The sequence below is a fragment of the Protobothrops mucrosquamatus genome, unplaced genomic scaffold (genome assembly GCF_001527695.2).
Source record: "Protobothrops mucrosquamatus isolate PMUCROS unplaced genomic scaffold, P.Mucros_1.0 scaffold314, whole genome shotgun sequence".
In the NCBI taxonomy this organism is placed as follows: domain Eukaryota; kingdom Metazoa; phylum Chordata; class Lepidosauria; order Squamata; family Viperidae; genus Protobothrops; species Protobothrops mucrosquamatus.
In genome coordinates, this window is record NW_015386654.1 from 144148 (window position 1) to 159335 (window position 15188).

Genomic DNA, 15188 nt, shown 5'->3' on the forward strand with positions numbered 1-15188 from the left:
ATACAGAATGGAAGATGCAGCATTGGAAATGGTTTGAAGGTGCCAAATAAAAGTCAAATTTCATGTCTACCTGTGTTTTATTAATCAAAATTGAAATAGCTCCTGCCAGCCATCAGTTTGATTGATTTTAGGAACCCTTGCTAGAATATTGAAACATTTCTGTTTCTAACAAAGTTGTGTGGAACTTGACTGCACAGACTTGACAACTGGAAGTGTAGTGCCAAATATAGCAACAATCATTTCCTTCCCTTTTGTTTCAAATTTTGTTTCTTCTGACCTCCTTCCCCTTTTCTTTCTCTCTCTCTCTGACATCTAAATGTATTTAATATAGTAAAGCAATTGCAGGCAATATGGAATGTGTAGGCAGTAGTATGGCTATTTACCCAGTTGTCTAACCTGAATGAATGTTTTAAAGCTTATTTTAATTATATAAAGCAGGGGTCCCCAACCTATGGTCCGCGGCCTGGGACTGGGCCATGGGCTCTTGGGCAGCAGGCTGCAGAAACGACTGGCCAGTGCGTGTATGCGCATTTCCCCCCACTTGTGTTAGCGCCCACAGTCCTGTTTGCGCATGCATGCAAGCGTGAACGGGAATGCTAGCGGGGGTGGGTGTCCGGAGCCCGTTTGCGCATGTGCCGCTAGCCACCGTGGGGATGCTAGTGCCACGCCAGTGATCATGGCCCCGTGCACACGCACACACACCAATTTTGAAGCTGCTCTCCTTTCCTCTGATCCTCGAGCCCGGAAAGGTTGGAGACCTCTGATATAAAGCAAATAAAAAGGAAGGCAGCATTCAATGAGGCAAAAAACTGTAGACTCCATCATCATTACAACTTTTTTTTAACAAAAGCCTCTGGGTCTAATATAAACCCCAAAAGCATCTTTTAAAAAACAAATAAGATAGTTGGTTATAGCCCAATGTTAGAGAAATCTCATTTGTAAACACACTGCACAACAATTTAGGACAGGAAGAATTTCAGAACTGAATTTTGTCATTGCCTGTACATTATCATTTATATCCATGTTTGTTTGTTTTTTTAAAGTGTTTACTATTACAGTTTGTTTAGTTTTACTAATAATATAAATTATGTCATTAGCTACTTTAAAATGGAATGCTCGTAGAGAACGCCCAAGCTCTTATTTTGGTATATATTTATACCAAGAGCTGTGGTGGTGCAGTGATTAGAATGCAGTATTGCAGGCTACTTCTGCTGATTGCTCGCTCCAGCAGTTTTAAATTCTCACCGGCTCAAGGTTCCATCCTTCCGAGGTCGGTAAAATGAGAATCCAGATTGTTGGAGGCAATATGCTGACTCTGTAAACCGCTTAGAGAGGGCTGTAAAACACTGTGAAGCGGTATATAGGTCTTAAGTGCTATTGCTATTTCTTAAACATAATGAGCAGAAAAAAGGAAAATAAATTTTAAAGCTTAATGAAATGTAAAACATTAGTTTACACAAGAGCAAACTGTTCTTGTTCTGAAATATTTTGAAGACAAAAAATGCTAATAGTTTTGTCATTATTTTAAAATGTTCATAGTCTTTTAAATTTTATTACCACGAAATAAAGCTGTATAGACTAGTAGGAAAAATAGGGAAAATACCATTAATATTGATGCAAGGGCTACAGGAAAAACTAGCATCAGTTACAGTTAACATAATGGAGTGGTAATGAATTGTGCAGCACCTTGTTTTAGCAGAATCAGTATTGATTTTGCATTTGCACACAAGGATGGAAAATAAATATTAGAAGCATGTCACTAATATAACAGCGCTCTTGGATTCAACTTAGGTACATTTTAAAGGGGCCCCTTTAAAGCTTCCATAACAGAAAAATAAAGAGAACACAGTATTGATTTCTTTATTTATTAATCAAATTTGCATAGCAGACCATCTAACCAAAGGCAAGTCTGATGTGTTTTGTTTTCATATGTTCATAGAATTATGCAATCACTGAGGAGGTAATTTACGCTATTGATTCAAAACCTGTTTCAGTACTGAAATCTCAATAAAAACATCTTGAATGGATAGCTGTCTAGCATTCACTCATCCGGTCTAGGGGAAGTTATCACTGTCTTCACAGCTGGCTCCTCTATTAAACTGATCTACTGTTCCAGATTTTTATTTCCTTAAAGGGTAAACATGCGCTGTTTCCTCAATCTCACCCTATACAATTTAGTTTAGTAATCTCCTTATCATCCTTACTTCCTTTCTCTGTACCTGCTCTTTGCTGAATCTGTGTTAAAACTCATTAACAAGAAAACATTTGTCAAATATTGAATAAATTCCGAGTAACAAGCTAGTTAAGTTGGAAAGAGATAATTTAGATATTAGTCACATACAAAACTAGCTTAGAAATCATAATGAAAGAAGCTAAGTAGTTCATAATATGATGCAAGGAAGCTTAATTTTTCCCTGCAGTCATGTGATTAAGAGAATATAGTATTTGGACTGCAGGAGACAGTAAAATGCCTGTATTCAAGACAGGATTTCAGTTGGGGACCTAAATGATAATTCAAAGTGACGGGGTGAAAGCAAAGAAGTCCAGCCTACATTGCTTGCCACGGCATATTTCTTCCTCCTCGTTTTTTAGAAATATGTATAGTTGAGAGAGGGTGGTTAAATATATGTTACAGGTTCTCAGAGTTTTATTTTTACTTTTAAAATACAGTGTTATTTTCTGAAACAAAATAGTACCTATTCTGAAATAAGAATTTGAATAACTGAAGAGGTGATAATGATAGTGGTGGTGGTGGTTAAAAGACCATCAAGTGCAGGATCTGAAGCTAGCAGTTATCAGTGGCCAAATGTTATTTATTGAAGAATCATTCATTATGGGAAGTTATGGCTATGAATGCATTGTGGGTCCAGCTTTCAAGAAAGCAAAATGATTTTTTGTTAGTCCATAAATTCCATTGATCATAAAGAAGTAAAAGAGGTTTTTGCAAGTGAAATGTATGCATTTCTACCTAGGAGTCAAATGAATACTTAATAAAACTAATTGTTCACTTACAACAGTGGCCCCCAACCTTTAGGGCTGGTTCCGTGGAGAGAGGTTTTTCCGCAGGCCAGAGGCAGCATGGTTTAGTGTATTGCCTGCATCTTGTGGATGGGGCTTAGTTTGTTTGTGTGGTCCAGTTTCTAGCATGCTGCGGACCAATGCTGGTCCACAGACCAGGGGTTGGGGACCCCTGACTTAGAAGGTCAGACTACGCATTTCAGCTCTCAAAAATATGTTTTGAATCAAGGGTTATGTCATTTCAAGCTTGAACTTGAAAAATGGAAATGTATGGTTAAACTAAACTACCTTTCTGTACAGTAGATCTTCTGTCAGTATACCATGCCCTGACTGGATTCCTAATGTAAAACAAAATATTTTGAGTTCCGTATCTATTCCTTTCTAGCTAGAACAAAGTGTTTTTGATAGATTGACTATGAAATGTGTGAAAGAGAATGAGCCTTGGTTATTGTATTATATCATTTGCATATTTTCATTTTTAAAGTAATGGTTGATCAGCTTATTCTGTTTGCTACTCAGTATTTGCTGACACTTGAAACATTGTATGTGCTGATTTTTATTTAATGGGTTCAGGAAAAACATTTTCTTTCTCTTAATGCAGGGCTTTTCAACCTTTTCACCCATTGTACCATTTTTAGGATATGGCAATATCCGAGTACCACCAGTCGCCTAGCAAGGTGTCAAAAATTTGATGACCCCCCCAAAAAGGAAAAAAGTGATAAAGTACAGGTAGTCCTCGACTTACAACAGTTCGCCTAGTGACTGTTCAAAGGTACAATGGCACTGAAAAAGTGCCCCCCAAGGCGTAGCCGAGCAAGACACCTGCCTGCCCACCCGGTGGCGCTCTTCCTCCTGTCCGAGGTCTTCATTGTTGTGAGCATTTCTGTTGAGGATTGGCAGTGGGGTGGGGGGGTTGTTTGGTTTTTATTTCCCCCATCTGCTGGGTGGTTGCAGCAGGTTTTGGTCACTTCACATGACCCTGGGACACTGTGACCGTCATAGATATGAATCAGTTGCCAAGCATCTGAATGTAAATCACAAGACCCTGGAGATGCTGCAACATTCCAGCTGATCGGCGCTTCTTCTGGGCTCAGCAGAAGTGCCAGGATCAGTGCCGAGCTGCAGCTGGATCCTGGCGCTGATCCTGGCACTTCCACTGAGCCCTGACAGTCGCGAAGAAGCACTAATCCTGGCGCTTCCGCTGAGCCCTGACAGCCCTGCAGCTCCAGCCATCTCTCGCTCAGGCTTGTGCTGTGCTGCCACCGGTTCAGCTCATTCCCCTCCCCCACTACCACTTTTCTAGGATGGTCGCATACCACCTGCCAGGTGCCAATGTACCACAGGTGGTACCCGTACCACTGGTTGAAAAGCCCTGTCTTAATGGATAGATTTCCTTACTTGGGGCCTGCATATAGCTATCAAAACTGAAATTTAATTTGCAAAAATTTATGAATGTAAAAGAATATATTAGATGTTAATCTATAATATTTACAAAATTATGCTTACTGCAAATGTATCTGTTTTGTATGACAGCATTGTTTTCAACTGAAGAAGTAATCCAAGGAAAAGAGTAGAATATTATATATTAACAGAAGGGTAGAAGGAAAGCATAATAAAATTATGAGTACCTAGGAAAAAAATAGACAATTTTTTCTCTTCTTTCAACAGTGCGGCTTCATGACAGCATATCAGAAGAAGGATTTCATTACTTAGTCTTTGATTTGTAAGTTGACTTGCTTGATTATAGTTTGTCCAATAGCATGTAATATATAAAATGAAAGACTATGTTATATGATCCAGATAAAAAACAAAGAGAGCAGAGATTGCCAGAGGACCCCATAAACAAATCTATAAACATATTTTTATATATATAGCCCCAATAAGTTTTTGTTCTTGGTATACAAAGAACCAGTAGCCATCTTCTATCTGCAAGGGAAGCCAGTGCCTTCCAGGCAACTCTCGTTCACCATGTTCAGACAGTATCTCTGTGAAATCCATGTTTATAACTACTGAAAACTATTTATGGAATAGATAGATTTTGATGGACTTTCTCGGGGATTCTCTAAGAATGAAAAAAGAATTATGAAAAACAACCCAAATTATATAAGCATAGCCCATAATATTGATGCTTGGCAATCGTTATTCTAATAAAGAATAAAAGGAAACTGTAGTCTGTACATTCTGATCAGTTCTTGATTTCTAGCTGGAGTTAAACCAGAATTTCCAGGTTAACAAAGCCAGGATGTTGTTTTCTGCAGCAACATTGACGCTATTGTGAAGAGAAATTCAACAAACACAACATTAGATCAGAAATAGTCTGTGGTATGTTTTAAATTATTTTTGTTGCTTGGTGTGAATTTCTCATTTTATCAAGACAGATATTTCAAATAAACAAAACTATTACAATTTAAGCAGAAATGTTGAAAAAAAATTATAACAATGTAAACTGGAAATAATTCAAAATCTGTAAGATTTGTCAGAAAAAATGGGTACATTTTTATACCGCAAACCTATTTAGTTTTTCAGGCAACCTGATTTACTAAAAAGATAATAAAGATAAAGAGATAACTAAACAAAAAATATATAATTGCTGTTAAGTAAATGTAGTCAATAAATATGAAACATCTTGCCCCCAGGGGTGAGGTGGGCACCCCCACTTATGGCCTTCCACATGAGCATTAAGACCATCTTTGCCAACTGGCATGGGCATTTAAGAAGGATATGCCACCTTGGGAGTGGTTTGTAGCTTAAGAGCACTCCCTCTGCCTCTTTAACTTTTTAACCTTTTAATTTTTAACATTTTTAAATTCTGTTTCTAACTCTGATTTTAATTATGCTTCCACAGTAATGTATGGTTTTTATTTGTAAACCACCTAGAGTTATTCAGGTGAGATGGGCAGTCTAGAAATTTGAAAATAAATAAAAATAAGGCGTCCTTTCACCCAGTTATATCCAGCATTTAAAAATATTTTTATAAAGAATTTGTCTTTTGTTTATGAAGCACATTTCTTTTTGCTGAAAACACTGTTGGGTGAAATGTAAAGGTCATTAAGTGGGCTTGTTGTTGCCTGAACATTTCTCATTTCAGACTTCACAGAATGATGTGTTTTGAACTAAATAAAAAAAAATGAAATGAAAAGCCTCATTTTATATAAATTGTTTTCTCTCGATTCTTTATTGTATGCTTTATTTGGACTTTGTTTAAAAAATTAGCTAAATGTTGAAAATCTTCAGTATTTAAATAAAGATGAATAAAAGATAAAGACTATATAAAATTCATAAAATTCATCAAAAATCATTAAAAAAATAATGTGATTTGAGCAGATGAGCAAAATTGTACTCTTTTTGCAATGCCGTCATTGGAACACAATCCTGCTTTTTATGTTGGAAAACCATCAAGTTAAGTGTTGAATAATAGCCAAATAGAACTGGTATCTCATCCAAAGTGAGAGAGTGGCAATTTGAAATGGTATAGGAAGATAATCCTTTGCTACTTTATCTGCTTAAAATAGCGTCATTGGATAGTGCAATAAATTGTGCAGTTTATTTATGCATTATATTATAAAGGTCCAACAATGAAATATACCTACTCATTCCTGGTTTTTCATGCAGTTTTGAAAAAAACAACAACAGTAAAATAAGCCTTCCTTTTGAGGATTATATGATGAAGGCCAGAACAGTGAATGACTGAAAGACCATAATAGTAAAAGAAATTTCATACTTTATGTAGGCAAAAATTCTTCTGTGCAGAATGTTTAGAAGTCAGTAATTTTTTTTAAAAAAAAATATGTGTAGGTCCAATAAACGTTTATTTACTAAGGATATATACATTATCTGTATCTAGAACCGAGTCTGGTTGCAGATTCTTCATTATATGAAGCAGCCATAATTTAGTATTTGCAAAAAAGTTGGGTAAAAAATAAATTTCCAACTTAGTTTTTTTAACTGTAAAAATGTTTTATATCATTACTAGAGTTACTGGAGGTGAATTATTTGAGGACATTGTTGCAAGAGAGTATTACAGTGAAGCAGACGCAAGGTCAGTGCTAATTTTTTATTTTTTTAAAAAAAATCATCTGGGTGGTCTTTAAATGTGATAAAAAAAAAATACATTTAGTGTGATACCCTGCAACTAATTACAGTAACTTTTCTTAAATCTCAATCTTGGAAAACAGTACTCATTTAGCATATTGGGATTCCACCTGTTTGCTTTTGCAGAGTCTATTTTTAGATATTTCTTTCCACAATGCATGTCTCATTGGAATATTACCATATGAGAATTCAGTTCTACAAATAAATGTGCCATTATTATTCTATGGGTTGTATCAATACTACTTTCCTCTTATATTACATTTCCTCTGTCATTAGACTAGAGCAACATGATGGTAGTAAAGTACGTTTTTTCTTTCTTCAAATACCACCCAAAATATCCTATTCAACTATTCCTGAGGGAAAAAAGGAAAAATAGTTATGGCAGTGATTGATTTGCTCATGTAGGAAGTTTCATACTAGTTTTTGTTGGAGTTTTAAAAAGGAAAAGGGTGATACTTGTGGTCTACTGTAAATAATTTGTGCCCATTAAAATCAAGGAAGCCAGCAAATTCTAAAAGATTCCAAAACTAATGAGTTCCAATACCCCTAACTAGCCTCTTTCTGGAACCCAAACCGTCAGCTTTTTTTTCTTCCTTTTCCATTGCAGACAATGAAAAACAATTCATGTGGCTTTATTCTTTGCCTGCCACTGTAGTGGTGATATCAGAATAATGTTCAGTCTTTTAATTTATTGACATCAATAAAAAGTTCATCTGTTGGCTGTAAAAGCAAAGAATTATTCTTTACTTTCTTTAGTACTGAACTCAAGGCATCTAAAGGCCCATTTTTATAATTTATTATCTATTTTTTTCCATATTTAGCAAGTGTGTAATAAATATAATGGCTGAGATAGAGAGGAAGATAAATAAATGAATGGGTTGAAGGGTGCGTCGTCTCTAACAACAGAAAAGTAACGGTTCATAAGCAGAGTTATCGCTGCTGGAGAAAAGAAGTTATTTTTGCTGACTCTACTTTCTCTAAAAACATCATGGAGCACCTTATCAACTTCTGTGAAAGAGCACTGCAGGCATTTTTAGCAGAAGAGGAAGAAAAAAGAGATACCTCTTCTTCTTCAATGAGGTTATCTACTGAATTTTCCCCCTAGGATCCTACTAAATTAATTCCAGAGACTCCCTATTGTTTTTTTTAAAGATGACTGCTAGTAACAGACTGCTTCAAATGCACCTTTCAATTACACAAACTGACCCCCCCCCATTTCCTGTTCTATTAAACTGTTTGGTTTTCAAGAAGCTTTGTGCTTTTTTTAATTTGCTCTGTTTTACTTTTTTCCTTATGCACCTATATAAAAATGCTGTATATATGTTGGAGTTAAACATGAAAGAATAATACACATAAAAATAGCCATGCCATTTATTAATATGTGGAAAGCATGCATATATTAGAAGGATTTGCATTGTATTTGTTTGTTGTTCAACTAATATGCACTCTTAACCTACATTGGTAGCAAATATTCATGCTCTTCAGGTTGTAAAATAACCACAATTTCATATTTTTCAACATCATTCCAAACACATTGACTAGTCAATGATCAAAATTCTTTGTTGGTCACTATGCATATTCTTGACCATCATGACCAATGGTGACACAAGTTCTCTGTGCTATTTATATTGATATTTACACTGCACAATAAGCTACAATAAGCTTGTATTATTTACTATAGATCTATCACCTAATATATATTTAACTTTTCCTCTCACATTTCAGCAAATATTCCACCAAAAGATTATATCTAGCAGCATTATATGTTATATGTTAAATGTCATTTCTTTTGAGTCTCTTGACAGTTTTTCCAAAGAGAGAGAAATGCTGTGTTTCAGTTCTGTGTGTAATTAAAACCTGTCCAAAAATGTGATTTGATCATTTTAAGTTATTGCTATTTTAAGTTATTTCATTATTATTATTAAATTATTTTCTGTAATGTGATTATGTGCCTTAAAATGTTTTCCCCCCCCTCCCATTCTGCCCTTGTATCTTTGCAGTCATTGTATACAGCAGATTCTAGAAAGTGTTAATCATTGTCACCTAAATGGCATAGTGCACAGAGACCTCAAGGTCAGTATCTGGTGCCCCGTAGGTTTGCTAAGACGTTTTTATTATTTTATTTGTTTTTGTCTCTCTTCTGTCTCTTTTCTTTTTTCTTCCTGGCTTGAGTTTTAAGGGTGGGTCGGCTGAGAAGTTCCTTTGGCTATCCTCCTCACCCTTAATATGAGAAATGGATAATGCATGATGCTGCTTTCCACTCTGCAAGTGTCACAGGTTTAATGTCCATCACAGAAAAAGGTAGAATAGGTACTGCTAATACAGGGGCCTTCCAAGAGGTGTGGTAGGTGCCATAGGTATCAGGAACTGTTTTGGAAGGAGATTTCCTCAGTCCTGTAGCCTGTATCTGTGACTGACCTTTGTCTGTGATAGATGTTAGCCTGCAGGTTTAAAACACCACTTCTGTTCAGAGACAATGGGTTATTGTAGCAGAATGACTAGTTATGCATTGCTCTGCTAGAGTAGGATAGATCCCTCAGGCAACAGTGATCAAATAATTGCTTGACTAAATGAAACCATGAAGGGTGAATAACTCATCTCAAATACAAAACTACTTAAAGTAAATTTACTTTCAGGGTTGCTGGTGCAAAAAGGCCTCCAAGGCGAGTAAGGGAGAGAAGGAACAAACTGCACCAGATATTTAACCCAACCATATCAAAGCAATGATATACTCTCATTGTCTTCTTCTCAATATATTATGTATATGCCCAAGAATATTGCCTTCAACCCTTTTGTTGAGGTTGAGCCCAAACATATCCTTACCCCTCCTGTTCATGCCCTACATAAAAGTGGGCTAAAGCATGCATGTATTTGCAGTGCACATTCACAGTGTTTGAGGAAATAGCTGTTCTAGCGGAGGAATGCAGGTCCCTACATTTTTAAGAGGTTGTGAATCACGATCTCAGCTTGTTCATCATTTTGCACTTTAACCCAGTCTCACTGAGGTTATACAGACAGTGAGTGTACAGCTTCGAACTAATATACGCCCCCTGGTGTTTGCATGCAGTCATTGCATTCAGCAGATCCTGGAGGCTGTGCTACATTGCCATCAGATGGGCGTAGTCCATCGGGACTTGAAGGTGAGTAATGCTGTGGGGGAAGATAATCATATATCACAGATTCAAAGCACTACATAGCTGCATTTTTGCATCTAGAAGCAAAGAGGCATCCACTGATTATTTTGCAAGTTGTTCATGGTGGCAAGAACTATTTTTTCCTTGCAGATTTAGGATTCTTGTGATGCTTTGCTTACTTTATTCCCACCTCTCTATATACATATTAATTCAGTTATGCAAATATGGCTAAGGTTAATCAGCTTTCACATATGATTAATTTTGTCAGTTTTTTTCCTAATGTAACATTATTGACCAGCAGTTCCAACTGATTTTTAAATCTTATTTCTACAATTAAAAAAATCTTTAGACCTAAAATATATAGTTAGCAAATGTAGAACAGTAGTAATGAATATGAGCAAATGGTTTGTCATTCTTTTGGAACTTAATTCAGAGCTTACACGCACTTACACATAAATGCACATTTTCTTTTCATAAATTTAGAACAACATATTTTCTATTATGTTTTACAAATTGTAACAATAATATCTAAATAACCCAATCTGAAAACTAAGCAGAATCTCATAGAACATTTTAAAGCAATTTCTTTCAGTTACTCCCTGTTTGGATGAGATCTGTACAATAGTAAACTATAGAGCTGCCTGTTATTGTTGCAACACATTTTCAGAAGGAAGAGACGCAATAGGGTCTCTGGAATTTATTAATATATTTCATACTATGAACATTCATCATAGCAAATCTGCATGGCTCACTTTAGATAACAGTAGTTCCTCTTGACATTTATTTGGAATGATTTATTCCCAAACTAGATCATATTCTGCAGTCATTTATCCTCTGTATGTTACAGTATGTTGATGTATTTATTGGCTAACCATGACAAATATCCAGCACTATCTTACACTGGGTGAGGATAATTGGGGAGGTTGAGTGTGGCATATATTTCTGTACATTATTTCTAATAATAGTCCTAAATATGCTTTGGACTAGAACCCATATGATGCATAAAATTATTGCCTAGATAGGAAGGTATACATAAGAATACAATAAGAAAAAATGAAGACGTGTGTTTGGGTATACAATTGTATATATTTTTTTTCTGTAATCAGGGAACATTTATTTAGTTAGCTACCTAACATTTGCTTCCCCGGGTGTCTAGTTAATGCATACACAAGAGCCTACATCGCAATTAATTTATTTAAAATAACCCACGATTCTTTGTCAAATTTAATACAAAACAAAGAATTAATTAAAAATATCTTCTATTAGAATAGGGGATTTGACAGAATAGAAATAGTTTCAAAACTGTTAAGAGATTCTTTTAAAAGAAAAATGATTAAAAGAACAGAAGTCCTTGTTTTTAAAAACATTCATCTTGCCACCAGTATAACAATATACACAATAAATTATTTCTGTCAACATTCTGGATTCTGTGTTGTTTTTAAATCAAACCCCTTCATATACAAAACCCGAACATTTTATCTCGGATAAGGGATTCTGTAAATCATATACTATTTAAACACCTATGTATATTTTAAAATCATTTTGCATGGATGATGTACAAGATGGCCCCAGAATGTTTCAAGAGATGAATGACTTCATTCAGTCTTGAATTAGTACTGAAAACCCATTAAAACAAATCTGACTCACATTTATAGAATACAATTAATTGGACTTAATTTCAACACAGGTGTAATTTTCTTTAAAAGTTAGCTTTGCATCCACCTTGTGACTAGTTCCATTTCTTTCACTATCATTGTTGGATTTGGCCAAATATCATTTTTCCAGAAAAATCATAGAGAATTACCCCTTGTGACGTGACTGTATTTTATTTTGCCAGCTAGATCATCAAGTATGTGGTGGTAAAATATACATTTAGATTTGTAATATTCTTTTAGGATACTATTTATACATACAGTTTAGATATTAACACAAAATATGTTGTATGCTTCTTTTATCAGTATTATAATAAGCTCAAAAATAAATTATTGTTTTCGGTCTACTATATGCACATCTGCAGCTAAAGTGCAACTTTGTGATCCACACACTGACTTGTTCCTTTCTTGGATGGAGTCTCAAGATTCCATCAAATCCCCCATATTTTTGTCCAGTTGTGTACATTTGCCCCAACCTATTCAGAACTCATGCATGACAAATCTATTGACATTTCCATCGTCCTGAAATGGCTGATGCATGTTTTTTTAAGGGCATAGTCAGTTGCCCAGAAGTCAGATGAGCTTGCTATTGAGTGTATGGCTGTTTTGTAATTATTCGACCATATTTCTTTCCTTATGACTGCAGTATTTGCTTCACATATTTATGTCCAAAGTTACTTGTTTACAATATTCAGTGTTTCTCACGGAGTGAAGAAGATTAGGTTGTTATCCCAGTTTTGTGTTGTGCAAGACCTAGGTATTTGCCTATCAAAATGTAGGTGCTCTAAATTGACTTTATGAGAATTTTTGAAATTCCATTCCCAGCCATCCAAAAAGTGCAAGTTTAGACAGAAGCTGGTTTAACATGACAGCTCCTGCATAGGAAAGTTGTAGATAGAAAACATTGATCATCTTACTAAGAACTAAGCTTTACTTTTTTCCTGCCTTAAAAAACCTTACAGATTAATTAGCCCAGCAAATTGTTTGTAAAATTGATTGCACTTCTTATAATTCTTGTTATAAACAATATTTTTTAAAAAAAGTTTAGATTCCAAAATGCCAAAATACAGGTAGCTTTTGACTTACAACAGTTCATTTAGTGACCATTCAAAGTTACAATGGCAATGAAAAAAGTGACTTATGACTACTTTGTAGCATCCCCATGATCATGCAATCAAAATTCAAATGCTTGGCAACTGACTTATACTTATTACCATTGCTATGTCCCAAGGTAATGTGGTCACTTTTTGCGACCTTTTGACAAGCAAAATCAGTGGGGAAGCCAGATTCACTTAACAACTGTAGCAAGAAAGGTCGTAAAATGGAGCAAAAGTCACTTAACAAATGTCTCACTTAACAGAAATTTTGGACTCAATTATGGTTGTACGTTGAGGACTACCTGTAGTATTGAGTATGTTTAGATATAATGGAATGTTGACATTTTAAGATGATCTTAATTATAATATAAGCTAGATCCTAGGACTATCATAATTGAATTGCAAGAAAGTTTTATTTGTATCTAGCAGTCATATAGATTTTGACAAGACAGATATAGGTAACCTGTCTAGGTAATATTTCCTTTTTGTAATAAACTATGTTTATGATATATCTGTTTTTAGCAAGGAAAAATATTTGAGGGTTGGTCTCATGTCAGTAATCGGTTATATGAGACCAAAAGAGGAATGCATTGAAGAGGTGATTCTGTGGGCCATCTAGTGTTCTCCAGAAGTGTTAAAGAGCTTGAAATTCTGGGAATTTCAGGCCAACTAATTTGATGGGCATCAAGTTGGAGAAAGTTAATAATTCTATTATTGGGGAAAACTTCAGATTCCCGAATAAAATTTGTAGATACTTGACAGACCAGTCTTAGAGACTTCTAAAAGGGTTTCTAAAGAGAACAGAGGGTTTAAAAATGTAACAGAATAAAACAGCCCTACTCTAAATAATTTGTGGATTTTGGATCCATTTAAAATTTCTTAGAATCAAACATTTATTAGTTATCTTTGAAAACAGGAAAAGCATGTTGTCTCTGTCTCCAACATAATCTACATAAAGTAAGTACTGAATTAGAAATGCTGACTTATCTTCTACTTTCTTTTTTCTTCCCCCCCCCCCCTCTTCTGCCCTACATAAAGCCTGAGAACTTGCTTCTAGCAAGCAAGTCAAAAGGAGCAGCTGTAAAACTGGCAGATTTTGGATTAGCAATTGAAGTGCAAGGTGAACAACAGGCCTGGTTTGGTAAGAAAACATTTTCAGTTTGTATTATACCTCCCCATTTATCCCAACATAGCTATACCATATTAAATTAGTGTGCCTGCAAGTGGGACATTAAGGAAATCTACTACAGATTTGCAAAGGTTGTCTTAATTATCACTGTATTAATAAACCAAGCTGTTCTACCATCCATTTTTGTCCAGTCAGAAATCTACATTAACCCTTGCTCCCAAATTAGTATAAAATGCATGATTTTTTTTTTAAAAAAAGTGAAAGTTGCATGTAAAAAGCAAAAGTGACTATCTGTACCTATAAGCTTACTTTGGAGAAATATTTTTTTTAAAAATCTACATAAAAAGATTTTGAAAAAGTTCTCTCAAAATCTATATTTATATAGGTGATATTAAAAATATTCAGATGATGGAGGTGTTAAAAGGGATGTGGTCATGCTGGAGGTCTTATTTACTATTGAAAAAGGAAATCATTAATTGGTTGCCCTTTTCTGTTTTCCAAAATATTCAAAGATCCCTAGAGCAGTGTCTCTCAACCTTAGTTGCTATAAGATATGTGGACCATCTCCCACTGTACTGGCTGCGGAATTCTGGGAGTTGAAGTCCACACACCTTAAAACAGCCAAACTGCCCTAGAGCATAAAACAAGTGGTAAAATAGTAAAAAAAAGGAAGAGTTAAAAAAAATTGGTATAGGTTTGGAAGTAATTCACAAATGTTTCTACAAATAGTCCTCAACTTATGGCCAGAATTCCCATTGTTAAATAAGGTGACCTTTTTTGCCATGGTTGTGGGGCAAATCACTGCAGCTGTTAAGTGAATCGGGCTTCCCCCAATAACCCCAGGACACTGTAATTGTAAATACATGCTGGTTGTCAAGCACCCAAATTTTGATCATGTAACTGTGGAGATGCTGCAACTCTCATAAGCATGAGGATAGGTCGTAAGTGACTTTTTCCCGTGCTGTTGTAACTTTGAACAATCGCTAATCGCGTGGTTGTAAGTTGAGGACTATATGTATTACAAGAGAGAGAGAGAGAGAGACAGACAGACAGACAGACAGACAGA

At 35.3% G+C, this 15188-nt stretch overlaps 1 protein-coding gene across 1 annotated transcript in view; it reads left to right on the forward strand.

Annotated features, from left to right (window-relative positions):
• Positions 1 to 15188, forward strand: part of CAMK2D (calcium/calmodulin dependent protein kinase II delta) — a 142769-nt gene that overhangs the window by 77148 nt on the left and 50433 nt on the right. The window contains exons 4-7 of the mRNA XM_029283987.1: positions 4687 to 4741; positions 6992 to 7057; positions 10178 to 10250; positions 14032 to 14151. Coding sequence (XP_029139820.1) covers positions 4687 to 4741; positions 6992 to 7057; positions 10178 to 10250; positions 14032 to 14151 — 314 coding nt within the window. The remainder of the gene's footprint in view (positions 1 to 4686; positions 4742 to 6991; positions 7058 to 10177; positions 10251 to 14031; positions 14152 to 15188) is intronic.